Here is a 17,832-nt window from a genome sequence, read left to right as displayed (position 1 = left end):
CATGAACACCCTGACATCATATATATAGAGAGAGAGAGAGAGAGAGAGAGAGAGAGAGAGAGAGAGAGAGGGGAAGAGAGCAGCTGTATGTCCACATCACCAGGAACCATTAATCGTGTCTCTTTACAAGTGTTTGTAACCCCCCCCCCCCCCCCCCATTTTCCTTCTGTGAGGCACATTGTGTTACCTCCTGGTATGAAATGCACAATACAAATAAAGTTTGATTTGATATGATTAATGAGCAGCTACACTATCTACAGGTGTATGAGGCATGCCTCGCAGACACTGCCAAGTCATGAGACAATTAGGTCACAGATACAGTTTCATGGACAAGCTGAGGAGAAGTACAACTACTGCTTCTCAGGTCCAAGACTAATCTCTGGACTTCTGAAGGACTTTCCAGGTCAGCAGGGGGAATTCCCACTTTCAGCAAGGACCCAGTTTAGTCCCAGGGCGACAGGCAATGAGAGGCGGCGACCTCACTGCAATCACACTGACCCACTGAGAGATAGGAGTAGGAGTGTTTACAGTATAGTGGAGATACAGGTCATGCATACAGGTTCAAATCACAGGAGACCAGAGCAGATGTCTCTGGTGTTATTTCCCGATGTCTGATATTTAATATTATATATTATATATATTTTAAAAAAATATTTAGAGACTTAACCTTCAGTGTATAAAGATGAGTCAGGTGACCAGATATCATCTGAACTTGGAAGCTGTCATGACATCATCAACATCTTCAGGTTTCCGAAGCAATGCTAAGAGCACCACGGGAACTAGACATCCCATTGGCCAACATGTGGGGTCATCGATGACATCATCAACATGAGGACAATCAGACGTCATCTTCAGGTTCCGAAGCAATGCTGAGAGCACCACGGGAACTAGACATCCCATTGGCCAACATGTGGGGTCATCGATGACATCATCAACATGAGGACAATCAGACGTCATCTTCAGGTTCCGAAGCAATGCTGAGAGCACCAGGGGAACTAGACATCCCATTGGCCTACATGTGGGGTCATCAATGACATCATCAACGTGAGGCCAATCAGACGTCATCTTCAGGTTCCGAAGCGATGCTGAGATTACCACGGGAACTAGACATCCCATTGGCCAACATGTGAAGGAGCACCAGGGGAACTAGACACCCCATTGGCCTACATGTGGGAGGAGCACCAGGGGAACTAGACATCCCATTGGCCAATATGTGGAGGAGCACCAGGGGAACTAGACACCCCATTGGCCAACATGTGGAGTCACCAATAGATGGGTGGTGCTTAAGCATCTTGGACCCTCTAGGTGTCTGTCAACACATGGGTTCTGCTCTCAATGGTTATAACACACCATAAAGTGCACTTATCTCATTGAATGGTGTCAACAAGTATGACACTTTGCTTTATGTGCGTAAGGGTTGTGATAATAGGTATGGAATGATGGGACAACCCTACTAATTGCGACAAGAGGTTTTTTCCCGACGGTAGTCCCCCTTTATTACATGCTGGCCGGGTCCATGGTTAAGATTTTTTTCTTTAACTATTTATAAGGCAGTTCAATTATTCTTATTTACAAGAGTGAAAATGTGAGTTTCACCAAATTGAATGGTGACATTAAAATGAACTTTACTCACATCGCCATGTGGACGATGTACGTATATTTCATGAATACAATCTACTGATCACACGTTGAAGCCTTCCTCAGGCGTCACAAGCTGAAGCCTGGCACAACCATAAGCAACAGCCCAATATTAACCCCGCGGGTCGACTCTCACAACCGCATCCAACAAATCTCTCAGGCAAACCCTTCCACACCTGAAAGAGCTCAAGGAGATGAGAACACGCACAGGGAGGACGGGAACAGCGGCTCCCTCCTGTTATGAAGGAGATAAGGCCTCCAGAGGAACAACAACTGGGGTTGGAGCTCTTATCAGTTATATAACAGAGGGCCTGCTCTCCCTCTTTGATATTTCAACAATGAAACAGAGATCCAGATTTATGAAGTCAGATTGCAATATTCCGTCAAATTATTAGTCGTAATCAGGCCTCCAATACCTCTCATCTCTGGGGCTTTTTTTTATGTGGAGGTGAGTGTGTATGTGGAGGTGAGTGAGTGTGTGTGTGTGTGTGTGTGTGTGTGTGTGTGTGTGTGTGTGTGTGTGTGTGTGTGTGTGTGCCCTCCAGCTAGGTTTCTGTCTAACTCAATTGGATGAGCATGATCTGTGAAGGTGGACACAGAGATCTGGTGAATGTGACCATGAGAGTGTACTTGGGCAGTGCTGACGCAAAGTGGACCAGTCCAGGAGAGCAGAGTCACCGAGATAACAGCCTTGGAAAAAAACATGTAATGGGATACATACATGCTGAGGGACAAATGGAAAAGAAACATTTCCGATACGTGCTCAGTTCCAAATACACACACACACACACACACACACACGCTATTGTAGTTTGTAAGTCTAGCACACTTCGTGTCTGAGTTCACCTGCGTCGGGGCTTTGGCAGAACTAGATGGATCAGCACAGCTCAGTGGAGGAAGAGCCCCCCTAAAGCCTCCTCTGACTGGGCTTCACCCTCAGGCTGGGTTCACAAGATGTTTACTCATGACAGGCCTGACATGAATGCTAATAATGCTTTGTGTAAACATTTGAATTTGATCCAATTCATTTGAACCTTTCTAAAGATGCAAGGAATTGTCTTTATGACCGTTTTTTTTTTTACAATTATATATCATTGCTCATTTTAAAGCCTCCTTTTAATGTTTATTCAAAATAAAATAAAATATTTTACCTTCACACAACTAGTGCAAATTTAAATCTCTTTTATATCTTTTGTGTTTTTAACAAAGTATTTAAGAATAAACAACTCACATTTAATATAATATAATCTGTGCTTTTACAACATAATAACACTTGTGTCCTTTGTGAAATGTAACAATGAACAAGAAAAAAAGAATTTCACAAATCTTTCTATAGTTTATCCAATCAAGTTGGTATGTTTAGGAAGTTATCATCAGCTATTTTCAGTTAAAGTCAGTTTACATTGACATTTAGTCATTTAGCAGACGCTTTTATCCAAAGCAACGTACAAGGGAGAGTCAGTGGCAAGGCCACTGATAAACAGACACAGACCCAGCCACTGCCTGTGGCATTCCTGTCTGATGGACTATACAGATGTCTTTTTGTTTTGTCCTTTAATGTGCTTTGCTGCCCTGGGGGGACCAGTAGGTTTTCGTGCCCAGAGGCCCTCGATTTCATAAAATGTCCATGATCATTCTCTCACTCGGCACGGTGGTCATATTACCCACTGCTATGCTAGTTTGCCTGGTGCCTCCTGTATTTACAGTAGCCTGTGTCTTTCCAGTCCTGTGTTTCACTAAATTCTTCAACTGTGATATCCTCTCTGAAAATCGTTGTTGTTCTTCCAAAAATCAGAATAAGCTTCTATTTCACAACCTTTTTATTATATTGATGATAGTAGTCGCAAATATGGTGTTGACATGTGATTAACGAAATATTTTTGTGCGATTATGCAAGATTTGATTGCACGATCATTCACGATGATGGGATAAACCATCAAAGGTTGCCTTGGAAGGGGGGGGCGTGCCCTGTTCGTAGCCTGTTTGGTTTCGTCTGGTGATGCAAGAGACCGCGCAGATGACGTGTGTAGAAGCAGGATAAATACCGGTTCGGCCACGCGCTCTGTACATGCGGTCCTGGGGTAACGCAACAGCCTCGTGGAGCAATAGCATCTCACTAACAAGAACACCAAGGTTTCAGTGATAGACACCGCAGTCAATAGCCACAAAGATGATGAACGGTTTTCACAACGCGCTTATTGATGAAGACTCCTTCCTCTTTACATCGGAATCCGTAGGAGAGGGGCATCCAGGTATGATATATCGTTACAGTGGCAAGGTAGCTAGCTTGTTAGCATGAAACATCTATTTTTAGGGTAATTTGAAAACTTTTTTTGAGCTGTTTTGTAGTTCTGGGTTAATTAATTCCATGTGCATTTACCGGTTTGTTATTTCTGGCATGTTAGCTTTGCACTACGTTTGCTAGTCAAGTCTAGCTGGCTAAACCGGACCGTTAAGTTTCTATGCAACTTTAGACAATTGCCTTACCGTGTAAGCGAACGTTTGTAGCTAGCTCAGTGTGTTGCGTTTATTTAGTCCAACCTTGGCAACTACACCGTCAACTTCTAAAGGGCAGCCTGAGTGGTCCTGAGTGGACACAGGTTGGCGGCAGAGTCCGCGTTCGTGCACTTCAGTTGGCCTCACAAGGCCCAGCTAGGCAGCTAGAGGGGTTAGCATTTCTCACGAGCATTGATTGATGACTGCAACAACCCAGACGCTAACATAAATAACGTTACAGAATTATTGCCTCCGTCCTTCTTTTTTTTTATAGCTCCGTTAAGAGCGAGAGTTATCACGTGGCCTTGGTGCAGTGGTTAAAATGGCGTGTATACATTGCTCCTATAGGGGTTGCCAACTCTGATGTTTTAATGTCCTGTCTCCCGCTGGTGCATCTTACCCCAAAAGACACACCGGTTTCGGTCAATCTCCCCGCTTCTCATGAAAAGTCAGACTTGAAAATGGGCAACTCTGCGTTTAAAATGCTCTGTGTTTGGGGTTTTGTTAAGTTTTTGCGCAGTCCTAGCTGGTTCCAGCGCACTTTGGTGAAACCATTTGCATCACGCTGTTTACTTTTGTCGTGCTTTGGTACCTTAGGAGATGACGTGGTTAAAACCCTTATTATTGAAGACAGGCACATTTAAGTATTTTGTTAAATCTATTTATGGGACTTTTTGTCTTTATTGAGAGGACAGTAGAGATTGACACGAAATTAATGGGAGCGGGGTGAGTCCCGAGGGAATAAGACCCCTAGATGGTTGGAATGCTACAGCTTGCACCACGTCTCTGCCCTAAGCACAACGTCAGGTGCGGTGTGATTGGAAAGAGGTGTAATATTCAGCCTCTCTCCTTCCAGATAAGATCTGTGACCAGATCAGTGATGCTGTCTTGGATGCCCACCTTAAGCAGGACCCTGAGGCCAAAGTGGCTTGTGGTATGTAAACGGACACACACACACACACACACACACACACACACACACACACACACTCTTCCTGTCTGATGCAACTCATGCAGAGATGGCCTCAGTGTGGGGGTGTGTCTGGTTAGCTTTCTGTTTATTTTAGTTTTTTGTTGGCTATTTGCATACACCGTGCATTTTCACACACACACACACACACACAATCCCACCCCTCTGTTCACACAAGTTGTAAACACATTCATTAGACTTAATTGACTCATTAGATGTAAACTTGTGTGTACTCGCACAGCATGCCTAGGGTGTACATGCCTTTTAATGTACATGCTCCAACTCTTGAATCAGAGGTTGTGTTTGAGACTTGGGGAGGTATCTGCTGCTGTTGGTGGAATAGACTTGGTGAAGGTTTGCCCCCTCTTCCTTGCAGAGACCGTTGCAAAGACTGGCATGATTCTTCTGGCTGGAGAGGTGACTTCCCGTGCCAATGTTGACTACCAGAAGATCGTCAGGGATACCATCAAGCACATCGGCTATGACGACTCCACGAAAGGTCAGTGAATATCTCTGCTTGTTGACGGTTTGCATTTTAAAGGTTGTGTGACTGTATGATTGATAATGTGATATTGGTGTGTTCATTGTTTTACAATATTTTTTTTATTATTGGAATGCAGGCTCTAATTTTGCACTGTCCATGGTGTTTATTGCGTGTGTCTGTTTAGGCTTTGATTACAAGACCTGTAATGTTCTGGTTGCACTGGAGCAGCAGTCTCCAGACATCGCACAGGGCGTTCACCTGGACCGCAACGAGGTGGACGTGGGCGCAGGAGACCAGGTGTGTGTGTGTGTGTGTGTGTGTGGAGGTTCTGTCAAGCATTTCAGCATCAAAAGGTGTTTACTTGATTTTGCTAGTGATTTGTATTGAAGGATGTGTGTGTGTGTTCTGTGTCAGGGTCTGATGTTTGGCTATGCGTCAGACGAGACGGAGGAGTGTATGCCCCTCACCATTACCCTCGCCCACAAGCTCAACGCCAAGATGGCTGAGCTGCGACGCAATGGCACCCTGCCCTGGTTGAGACCTGACACCAAGACTCAGGTACGCTATAATGCCATGAACCCAGGCGGAAGTAAAGTGCAGTAAAATGCCACGTTGCTGTACTCGAGGTAACATTTCTTCCTCCCTTTGTTTCTCTCCGGGTTTCGTTTCTCAGGTGACGGTGCAGTATCGGCAGGACCGCGGGGCGATGCTGCCGGTGCGCGTTCACACCGTCGTGGTCTCGGCACAGCACGACGACGACATCTGCGTGGACGAGATGCGAGACGCACTCAAGGAGAAGGTCATCAGGGCGGTGGTGCCCTCCCAGTACCTCGACGAAGACACCGTCTACCACCTGCAGCCCAGCGGCCGCTTTGTCATCGGTGGACCCCAGGTGTGTTTTGACTCACGGATATGTGGGCGTGCGAGACGTCTGAGTTAGACACACACCACACACACACCACACACACCACACCACACACACACCACACACGCGCACTGCTCATCGTAGCTGTTCACTGTAGGGGCACCCAGGGGGTGTTAGGGTGATGGTGGTCTGACCTCTGACCCTGGTCTGTGTGTGTTTGGGTTAGGGTGACGCCGGGCTGACGGGCCGTAAGATCATCGTGGACACGTACGGGGGCTGGGGAGCGCACGGAGGCGGCGCCTTCTCTGGGAAGGACTACACCAAAGTGGACCGCAGCGCCGCCTACGCAGCCCGCTGGGTGGCCAAGAGCCTCGTCAAGGCCGGACTGTGCAGACGCGTGCTTGTGCAGGTACACACACACACACACACACACCACATCTAGACATTTACTGGCTTCTTCCTCTAGTCCGATCTCTGCTGACACCATTTCTTTAATCAATCCAAGAAGGGGGAAGGAATGTTGATGATTTTGCATGTTGTATTTCTGTTTGCGTTCAGGTGGCGTATGCCATCGGAGTGGCCCACCCACTCTCCATCTCCATCTTCCACTATGGCACCTCCCAAAAGAGTGAGAAGGAACTGCTCGATATCGTTAAGAAGAACTTCGACCTCCGACCCGGTGTCATTGTCAGGTAGGTCTTCACATCTGTATACACACTTAAACACAATCCTCCTAGAGATGCTTTTTGACCCGATTGTCTTTTAAAAGTAGTGTGTTTTCTGAGCATGGTGTAGGACATAGAGAAACAGAAGTTGCTCCTTGTTGATTTAACAAGTCTGTAATCTCTTTATGTTAATGTGTTTTTAGGGAGCTTGAGTTGAAGAGGCCCATCTATCAGCGCACGGCAGTGTATGGACACTTTGGACGAGAGTCCTTCCCATGGGAACAGCACAAGAAACTCCAATATTAAATCAAACACACACACAGAGCATCCCTGCATGCCTGCTGGTGTAACTACAGAGAAGCCACAGGCCCTAAGGGTGTTCTACACCAAGACACACACCACACTCATTTGTATTTCCATTCTCTATGTAACAGAGGCCCTTCACACTATGTTCTAGTGCCAGGAGTGGGCTGTATGCCTGTTGAGATTCATGTAGCTCGGATGTTTTACAGCCAACAGCTTTTGATGCTAAATTTAGTGGGTTTTTTATTTTATTTTATTTTTTTTATATTTTTATTTTTCTCCCCTTTACATGTATATTTTAATAGTTTAAGTGCCTACTGTTGACCATGACATTGTTAGTATGTGATGTTGGTGATCTTCTGTTTAAAAAAAGACTAATCTTGTCTTAGAGGTGTGTCTTCACACTCTAGATCACACACATACCCAGGCAGACCAAGCATGGTCTCACACACACATGCACACATACCTCAGACAGACCAAACAATATGACTGTTAATGCTAACATCCTTTATCAAAGTTAAAACATCAGTTTCTACTCCAGCCATGTGCACATAATACTGGAGGGACTCGAGGTTCCTCTCATGTGCTAGATCTATAATACTTTTTTTTTTTTTTTAATCCAACTTATTTATTAACATTGAGACTTGGCTGCAGGCCTCAAAAGGAGTTCTCTATGAGAGACAATAATACATGCCCCTCAAACACACACACGCACACAAAGATAATTGTGAATGGTTGCTGATTGTGTCTCGGTGAGGGTGTGAGGGTCTAAGAGTGTGGTACAGAAAAGCTCTAAGGTCCCTTCCACTCTCACAGGCTGCTGGGCAGGTTCCCTGTCATTGCCCCGCACCACATCCCCCCCCCCCCCAGTAGTGCTGGCGAGGGGTGGCTAAGTCTGGCTGGTGTTGTACAGAGAAACCAGCCTCGTTTACAAGCTCCCCTTGCCTCACTCCTGCGTGGATGGATGTGGAGGAACTTTCATTTTTAAGAAACTCTTTTTGCCATTAAAGAGATCAACTACAATCCCAAGTGTGTTACGTTTTGTCTCAACAAAAAAAATTGGAAAACTTGGTCCTCAGTGACAATTATAGTAAAACAATGTTAGTTTTGGATTTTCAAATATATTTTGATGTTTGCAAACTTGCTGTGGGTAATTGGACAAATCTCAAAAGGTTCCCGTGAAGGTTCTAATTAGATTAATTACAGCCCAATTGGCAGCATTAGCAGAACAGTATTACACATTATAAAACATGTTCCCTCTCACTGATAACAGCCCATGAACACCTCGTGAATCCTGTCGCCCGTAATTTAGGTGAACCATTAACTCTGCCAAAACCTGCCACTGAGTACACATCCCCGGGCCAGCTAATAAGTGACGCACCTCAACTTACCCACAGCTTGAAGTGCTACTCAGCAAACCTGTTGACAGAAGGAACGGAGAACCTCAACAGCTGGTGCTTAAAATGGCCACACCAGGCTTCCATACCTTCAGACAGCTGTTGCAGGAACTGGTGAATCTGTTCTTAGCAGCTGAAGCTGTAACCTAACCCTCTGAAGAAAGAGGCCCTGACGCTAGTTTCATTTAACTCGTCGTCTCACTCATTTTGCATCTCGGAAACTCGAATGGTTTTGCTGTGAGACTTGGCCTTGCTGGTTCCTAGGTCAACATAACACATCACACCACCTGACTACCTGAGCTAGCCAGCTTTCACCAACAAATGATCTGTATGTTTCTTCTGTTCGGAGTCTACAAGGCAGCTTCCACCTCGCATGCAAGGGTAGCAAACCCACGCACACGTACACACACACACACACACACACACAGTACAGATCATCGTGGGTCAGGAAGGATCTTGACTTGCTGGTAACACCTTCACTTGACCTTTACACTGAGCACATGACTTACATTCCAGTTCCCACCACACACACACACACACCACGCACACACGACTGACCATAGGCTGGTGTCAGCAGTATCAAAGGTCTAATGAGCACTGATATGGTCAAGGGTTGTCCTGCTGCAAGAGGGAAGACTGTGTGTGTGAGAGAGAGAGAGGGGTGCATCTCCCATGCCCTACGGGAACATTGCCTACCTCCCTGACCTGTAAGCACGCTCTGCAGACGAAACATCACACACACACACACACAACATCACACACACACACACACAACATCACACACACACACACTCACACTCAAACCACTTTCACATAGACACAACAAGTCTAGACATTCATTTTAGCACTGGAAGTTCCATTAGCAGAAGCCTCAGAAGTAACCCTGAGCTCATCGGCTCAAACCAGGTGGTTTTTGAGTGGGGCGTATATCATGATGAGGCCCTGTGTGTGTGTTTGTGTGTGTGTTTATATGTGTGTGTGTGTGTGTGTGTTTGTGTGTATACTCAGAGTGCAGGGGTGTCCTTACACTGTAGTACAGTATTATAACTGTCCAGGAATAGCTGCTGGACCTAACACTCATGTTACCACTGAGGGGGTTCATAATGTCCAGCACTGATCAGGGATGCAAAATATGCATGCACATACACACACACACACACACACACACATTTACTAAACACAGTTTGTTGCTGTGGGGTACATCATAACAGTCTAGTTGAAGGCAAGTAAAGGATTACTTTTTCTTCATACAAAGCAATCTGAACAAAATCTCTGAAAACTACAAGTGGTATTGGATGCATTTGAGCGCGTCGAAGTCCACGGTCGGCCAATGTGACGACGTAGCTGAAAGCTGAGCTTATCAGCACGGCCTCTCTGACGCACGAGCCATTGTATATCAGAATGTCTTCATGAGTGTAAATAAACACGCGCGCACACACACACATACACACACACACACACACACACACACAGAATCACTGGCCATTTGCATTGACACTCTAACTGAAAATGTCTTTATTTGAGCTCCATCAAACACAGACTCGGCTGTAAACATTAGAGGTGCTTCACGTTGCGTACCTCAGTGCATGAGATCCTGATTGGTTGAGGAAGTCTGTGTACAGACCTCCATGAACACACATGCATCTTGAGATCCTGATTGGTTGAGGAAGTCTGTGTTTAGACCTCCATGAACACATATGCATCTTGAGATGGAGGGTCATACTGAAGGTCAGGGTGGGGCACATTCTAAGTTGGGGAGAGTCCGGTTAGATTGGGGTACAGGTGTAGGGTTTCTGAATGATGCCGTCCAGGAGGATCCTCCATGGGCAAATATGTGTATGTTTGACCAAACCTTTTAGCAGCACTAAGGAGTTCTGTTCCAAAACTAGCACGCTAACTACCTAAAAGGCAGGCAAAAACCTTGCAAACACCACCAACAGCCCAGTTGACACTGATAGAAGCTTGCCAACACACTAACTGGTGTCTTTTGGCTGTATAGCTGGCAATGTCAGGCTTCTACTTCGAAGGCTACTGCAAGGCGTTCCAGCCAGGAAACACAGAACTATAGGGCATATCCTGGATGGCTAGTGGGAAAGACACAGGTGTTTATCTGTCCTTCACATGACCATACGGCATACGCTATCATACACTATAGTTGCCTATACAACATACCTCAAAACGTGTCAAATTGTTGCATAGTGTTACTTTAAATCTTTTCTTCCTTGCTGCCTTCTCAGTTTATCGTAATAATCAGTGGGTCTACAGTGACTTCACCATTGGCATACAATATTTTCCACAGCCATACAGGGTTACCACTCACTCACACACACACACACACACACACACACACACACACACTTACCTAACCTCCTACCACGTCCCATCAGCTGATATCAGCCTCTTTCCACGAATCAGCAACTGTACCAGGCGGCCAAGATTAATTCTCAATTTTCCAGAACATGCTGCTTGGCTTTTTTTTTTTCTCTCTCTGGGTGAACTCAATGCCATAATAAATCACTAAGTAATGTATTTGCTAAGAATGTAGGTGATTTTGCCAAACCCTTTTTTTTTTTACATGCCCCTTCTGTTTAACTTAATTCCGCTTTTGATGTCCTGGGTAGTGTATTTTTATATGGTGTATTCATATTCGTTCTTTGTACTTGTCATTTTTTTTAGTCTTTGAGAACTTTGTATTGGGGTACAATCCTGGTCAAGGCTCGCTTGAGATCTTTAATTTCAAAGGACTTACTGGTTATATCAAGGTTAAACAACAAATAGATACAAAAGAGATTTGAGGAGTTTATTCTGGCACTGACAGTAAACAGTTCAGAGAGTGTGTGTGCTTGTGTGTGTGTGTACCTTTTCCTATCTACGGATCTATGGGCAGTCAATATGCTCATGGCAGGAAATGAGGGATTTGATCCAGAAGAACAGATGTGTGTGATCTTTGAGTTCAGCCTTTGCTGGCAGGAACAACTATCTACACTAAGAGAGAGAGAGAGAGAGAGAGAGAGAGAGAGAGAGAGAGAGAGAGAGAATTACATTGACCTGTCATGACCTTTCTGTCTCCACTATGCCTGTGCGCAAGTTGTAGACTTGATAAGGCGCCTCAACGATAAACCCCCTGGCGCTGTTACATAACAGCATGTGCGTCTCTGTGTAAGTGTGTGTGTGTGTGTGTGTGTGTGTGTGTGTGCGCGCCTCTGTGTGAGTGTGGGAGTGAGACATGGAAGAGTGTGTCTGTGTGAGAGAGAGGAAAGGCTGTTGCTGCATAGATTATAGGTTCCTCAATGACCAATCACAGCACACTGAAGCAAGGGGACCATGGGAAAGAGACCCTTCATGGCCCCCACACACACACACACACACACACACACACACACACACACACACACAGAGAGAGAGCCTGGTCTCTAAGAATAGCACACTTTCTGTGTATTACTACAAGAATCTGACAGGAGGGGGGGCACTGTGGTGCGAGCCAATAAGCCCCCCATTTACGGGCTACAATGCCCGCGGGGACCCAGGTTCGATTCCGGCCTGCTGTCGTTTCCCAATCCTCTCCCCACCTCTTCACTCCTCCTCACTTCCTGTCCAAAATACTTCACGGTCCTATCCAAATAAAGGCTAAAAAGCCAATAAAAAAAGAATCTGACAGGGGCCTCACTGGCTTTGGTGTCCTCAGACTGTTAGTACACACTCAACCCTCTTGGGCTGCACTTCCACATTCATGCCAGAGATTTAGGAATCCTTCCTGAATGCATGCTGCCCTCTGCTGCCCTCTGCTGGGCAAAGCAATTCAACACATCAACACACCAGTTGTCCATCATTTAGTGTTTTTTTTTTTTTTTTTTAAAGATGAGGTAGTTTGACCTTTTCAGGTTGAACATGGACTCAAAATCAACTCCCAACTTACTGCCAGTTTTTAGAAGACACTTTCTTCAAGCAGTAGTACAGGAGGAAAAAGTCTGCATCTTTCAAGAAGACCATGTCTGGGAGGCTGTGGTTGCTGCTGCACAGAACATTGATCGTCAACAGATCAAGAAACTGACAGACTCCATGAATGGAAGGCTTATTAATGTTATTGAAAAGGGTGGCTATATTGGTTTTTTAAATGTTTATTTGTACATTTTGAGTTGTTTTTTATTATTCTCACTTTAACAGATGGAAATAAGAAGTGAGATGGGACATTTTTCGTTTTTATTTAGTTGCATAATAATTCTGCACACTAATAGTTGCCCAATAATTGTGCACACATAGATATTCTCCTAATAAAAGCCAAAACCTCACTATTACTTTCTTAAATATTCAGGTTTGAGGTTTATTGCCATTTTGGATTGACCGAGAGCACTGTAGTTGTTCAATAATAAAACGGATCCTCAAAAATACAACTTGCCTAAAAATTGTGCACACAGTGTACATACACACACCTAAAGTAAAGCATCTGTCATTCTAATAACATCATTGGCACCATTTTGCTTTTACGGATAGTGAGATGATGGACAAGACTGCATTCCAAACCCCTGCTCCAACTCAACTGCTAGAGAAAGGTGCACACACCAATAGGTTGAACTTCCAGAGAGTACAATATTAATAAAATGTATACATTGCCCCATTTTTGCTAAAAGCATCGGCTAAATAAATGTGTATGAAAATGGACAAAAGAATGAAACTTCTATATTAGGACAAACTCTTTACTGAAAAACACACTGAAATTACAACATACACAAACTACAAGCAAAAGAATAAACAACAACAGAATAAACAACAACAGAATAAACTGCAGGTGAGCCTTCACAATCTTTGCCTTCCCCACACACACACACACACACACACACACATGGGCACACACGCACGCACACACACACACACACATACACACACACAGTGCTTACTGCACAGCAATTTCAGAAAAATCATGTTTTCTAAAGAAATGATGGGAGGAGCCCATTGAGATGATTGACAGCTGTTACTCACCCTACTTCCACATTCCAGGAGATTTAAACTTGCCTTGCCTGTCCCGGTCACGCCCCCCCCCGGTCACGCCCCCTGGCATAGCTAAGCATCCCACTTCCTCCCCATTCTCCATGTCACTAGTAGCTCTAAGCTCACATTGCCCCTCATCCATAGGGGGGTGTCAAGCGTCCCAGGACTACGGCCAGCTACCGAGCCAAACATGCTTTTTTTAAACGTTCTAAATCAAGCATCCTGATGGGCGAACTAGCAATGATCCTACTACAGGTACCTTTAGAAAACAAATAAACAAACAATGATGCTACCATAGGGACCTGTCAAAAACAAATAAACAAACAATGATGTCACCGCAGGCACCTTTAGAATACAAATAAACAAACAAACAAAACACATGAAAGATTCTTGCAGCCATAGGCAGATGCATCTATACTAATAGATATATAATAGATTCTTGATCACAGCGCAGGTCAGCCAGTTTGTGTCAGAGAGTACGTGTGTGTGTGTGTGTGTGAAAAACATCCCAGACACTTTGTGTTTCAGGAGACCACCGTGACTGCATCTGAAAGATCGTGACCTCTGAACTTTGATGCGAGCAGTCAGTCTGTCTCAGCATATGTTTTCCTGTCGGAGCAGCTCCATGACCGGATTGGCTGTTGTAATTCTGCCTGAACGGCTCCTCTTCCTTGAGGAGTCCTGAGCGCTGGGCATTCCTCTGGACCTCTGGACCTCTGCACCCAGCTCCTATCCCACTCCTATTAGTTCTACACCACTTCCTCTAAGATCACTTGATATATCTCTCTCGCTCATCCTCCGGTGTGGCCTTCTGTCTTTTACTGTCTCCGTCCTCTCGCCAATGGTGGACGCTTGCTCAGCGCTTGTTACAGCGTTTGTCCATCTCCCTACGGATGCGTGCCAGCAGTACGGTTCTCATGGCGGAGTCCAGAACGTTCCCCTCTGCCACCCGCTCCACCACACTCACAGGATCGTCCTCCTGGTGGTACAAAAATAAAAACAAAAAATAAATAAAAAAATCAGCAGGCAAACATGCTTTTCCCCCCTTCACCTTCACGCACTCGCCATTCCATCTCTCCGTCGTTCTGCTCCTCCATAGGGCATTCCTGTTTTTAAGGACATACCAGTGTTTCATAACGCTGTGTTTCAAAATACCATCTTCACTGGGAGGGTAGGTATACCTCATTTTGCTGGCGCAGAATGTCCCTTCCCCCTCTCCCCAAAAAGGAAATTAATTGGAGGGGTATTTCCTGAATTGTCCTGCGAAAATCAAGTCCCCATATTCCTGTATTGCTCGACATACCTCTCCCCAGTCCCCGCTCCTCTCCCCAGTCCCTCCTCCTCTCCCCCGTCCCCCCTCCTCTTCCCCGTCCCCCCTCCTCTCCCCCGTCCCTGCACCTCTCCCCCGTCCCCCCTCCCCCCTCCTCTCCCTCTCTAACATTTCCAGTCTTCTCCGTCACCTCAACTCTCTTTCCACTGTCCAACCAAGCTCCCACCACAACCAACAGACAAACATGGCCGACACGGCAAAGCTGGCGCACCAACAGACCTTACAGACGATGAAGGAGGTCACATGACCACTGTCCGCCTGGTAGTCGAGCCAGAAGAGCGGAGAGGCGGAGCTTCCCTCCTGTTCAGTGCCGCTGTCGCCGCTCTCGTTCTCCCGCCAATCCTCCGCCGCCTCATTGGGCCCCATGCCGTCTGCACGAAGACACAAATGCACATAACTAACAGATACGCGTGTAATATGGGTTACATACGCACACACACACAAATGCACATAACTAACAGATACGCGTGTAATATGGGTTACAAATGCACATAACTAACAGATACGCGTGTAATATGGGTTACATACGCACACACACACACAAATGCACATAACTAACAGATACGCGTGTAATATGGGTTACAAATGCACATAACTAACAGATACGCGTGTAATATGGGTTACATACGCACACACACAAATGCACATAACTAACAGATACGCGTGTAATATGGGTTACATACGCACACACACAAATGCACATAACTAACAGATACGCGTGTAATATGGGTTACATACGCACACACACAAATGCACATAACTAACAGATACGCGTGTAATATGGGTTACATACGCACACACACAAATGCACATAACTAACAGATACGTGTGTAATATGGGTTACTGATGGAGATAATTTCCCAACACTGTTACTTGGGAATATATGAATCAAGTGCCTTGTATTAATATATTCCTTGTATGAATCATGTGCTTATGAAGGCAGGAACATGGCTTTTCTGTGTTTCTGTGTGTGTGTGTGTGTGTGTGACTTAGAATATTAGGTGCCACTTAGTCTGCATATGTACAAGAGCATGTTTAGACCAGAGGTGATAAGAAGGTTCGAACTGTGTTTCTTCCGACCTTGCAAAACTTCCATCCTTGCCTCGGACGTCAGAAATCCACCACGTGGTTTTCCCTGCTGAATGCTAAACTTCTGTCTATATAAACCTTGTGCGATGTGTTTATTATGGCTTCACTTTCAGCCTTGTGCTGGGAGTGAGCCCGATTGCAATTGTTGTTTGTCTAATAAATATACTTATATGCAGCTCCGGAGTCCTGAAGTAACTTGAGGGTGAATTTTCACCTATCAGTTACACACGCACACACACACAAATGCACATTCATAACAGATACGTGTGTAATACGGTAAAAAACACGCAAAGACACAAATGCACATTACTAACAGATACAGTACCAGTCAAAAGTTTAGACACACCTAAGTTTTTTCTTTACTTTTATTATTTTCTACATGGTAAATAACACTTTTTTTTGTTTAGTACATCATTCCATATGTGTTCTTTCGTAATTTAAATGTCTTCAGTATTAATCTACAATGTAGAAAATAATAAAATTAAGGAAAACACTTAACACAAAAATTAAAGGTGTGTCCAAACTTTTGACTGGTACTGTACATGTGTAATATGGTATACATACACAGACACAAATGCACATAACGAACATATACGCGTGTAATATGGTACACAAAGACACATAACTAACAGATACGTGTGTAATATGGTATACACACGCAAAGACAAAATGACACACTCCCATACAGTACGGCATGTGCATGCACATTCATCCAACTGACTTACTCCGGTGGCGTGGATGATACACCTGCAGATCTGGTCGTCGAGGTCGACAGGGGGTGGTGGTATGCCTGCGTCGTTGCTTCTCTTTGGCCTGTTTCACTGACTTATCATAATCATCCCTACAAAAACAGACATGCAAGCACTTGTGTAGCTTGTAATAAGGCCCAGGGTAAAACCCACGTACCAGTCCCACTTGTCCCTGATTTCAAAAAAGCCCACACTGCAGTTGAGTGGTGTGATATGGGTGATGTGACATATAGATCACTTAATCTTTAATGGTTACTTCATCTGCGAACGTGGAACACTTTATTAAGTATTATATCTGAGGACGGTGCTATATGGTAGTAGTCTATGGCCTTACTTAGGCCCCTGCGTCAACGCACTCATACAAAAACCCTCTGCGCATGCGTCTTTGAGCCTCTAGCTGAGAAAGTGCAACTGCTACCAGAGGAAACAGCACATTTCAGATTTCATGGTTGTAGTTCGTTTAAGGGAAATGAAAACTTACATAAGAGGCTTGGAAAGCACTTTCGTGGGTTCACTTACACAGACCTGCTTCAATGATAAACTTTACCTTGCGATCTGATTTCGTCTGATATGGTGCACGAATCCGTGAGTCATGTCCAGACGCCCACTTCGTTTATACTCCAGTGCATGCTCGTCCCCGTCCTGCAAAACCTCCATCGTGGCTCTTCCTGGAACAAACAGTTACATTAAACATTAAACATTAAATACTGTTTCTTAAACAGCTCGTCCAAACACGACCACCACATCATTGGCTTGTTGTGGTTGTGCTACTAAAACCTTTGAAAAAAATGGATGGCCAACAGGACTCAAACACGTGGTTATTCTGCCTTCTCCGCCTACTTCCACAGTTCACTGCACAG

At 45.0% G+C, this 17,832-nt stretch overlaps 2 protein-coding genes across 3 annotated transcripts; one reads left to right on the top strand and one right to left on the bottom strand.

Annotated features, from left to right (window-relative positions):
• The first annotated feature begins 3,687 nt into the window (after positions 1–3,687).
• On the top strand, positions 3,688–8,444 carry mat2ab (methionine adenosyltransferase II, alpha b). Of its 2 annotated transcripts, XM_012820915.2 has the most exons (9): positions 3,688–3,890; positions 4,991–5,068; positions 5,481–5,603; positions 5,773–5,885; positions 6,003–6,146; positions 6,262–6,480; positions 6,680–6,862; positions 7,012–7,145; positions 7,322–8,444. In XM_012820915.2, the coding sequence occupies exons 1-9, from the start codon at positions 3,809–3,811 to the stop codon at positions 7,422–7,424; spliced, it is 1,179 nt and encodes a 392-aa protein (XP_012676369.2). In that variant the 5' UTR covers positions 3,688–3,808; the 3' UTR covers positions 7,425–8,444. The 2 variants fall into 2 exon arrangements, with proteins under 2 accessions (XP_012676369.2, XP_042564273.1); XM_042708339.1 differs by lacking the exon at positions 7,322–8,444 and having other exon boundaries at positions 7,012–7,149.
• A 5,225-nt stretch (positions 8,445–13,669) lies between these two features.
• c7h2orf68 (chromosome 7 C2orf68 homolog) lies at positions 13,670–17,745 on the bottom strand. Its single transcript, XM_031571030.1, has 4 exons — positions 17,520–17,745; positions 16,949–17,064; positions 15,354–15,505; positions 13,670–14,783 (listed from the first exon to the last, which is right to left on the bottom strand). The coding sequence occupies exons 1-4, from the start codon at positions 17,627–17,629 to the stop codon at positions 14,661–14,663; spliced, it is 501 nt and encodes a 166-aa protein (XP_031426890.1). The 5' UTR covers positions 17,630–17,745; the 3' UTR covers positions 13,670–14,660.
• Between the last annotated feature and the right edge of the window lie 87 nt (positions 17,746–17,832).

The sequence above is a fragment of the Clupea harengus genome, chromosome 7, assembly GCF_900700415.2.
Source record: "Clupea harengus chromosome 7, Ch_v2.0.2, whole genome shotgun sequence".
Taxonomy (NCBI): Eukaryota; Metazoa; Chordata; class Actinopteri; order Clupeiformes; family Clupeidae; genus Clupea; species Clupea harengus.
This window is presented reverse-complemented; position numbering and strand designations above follow the sequence as displayed.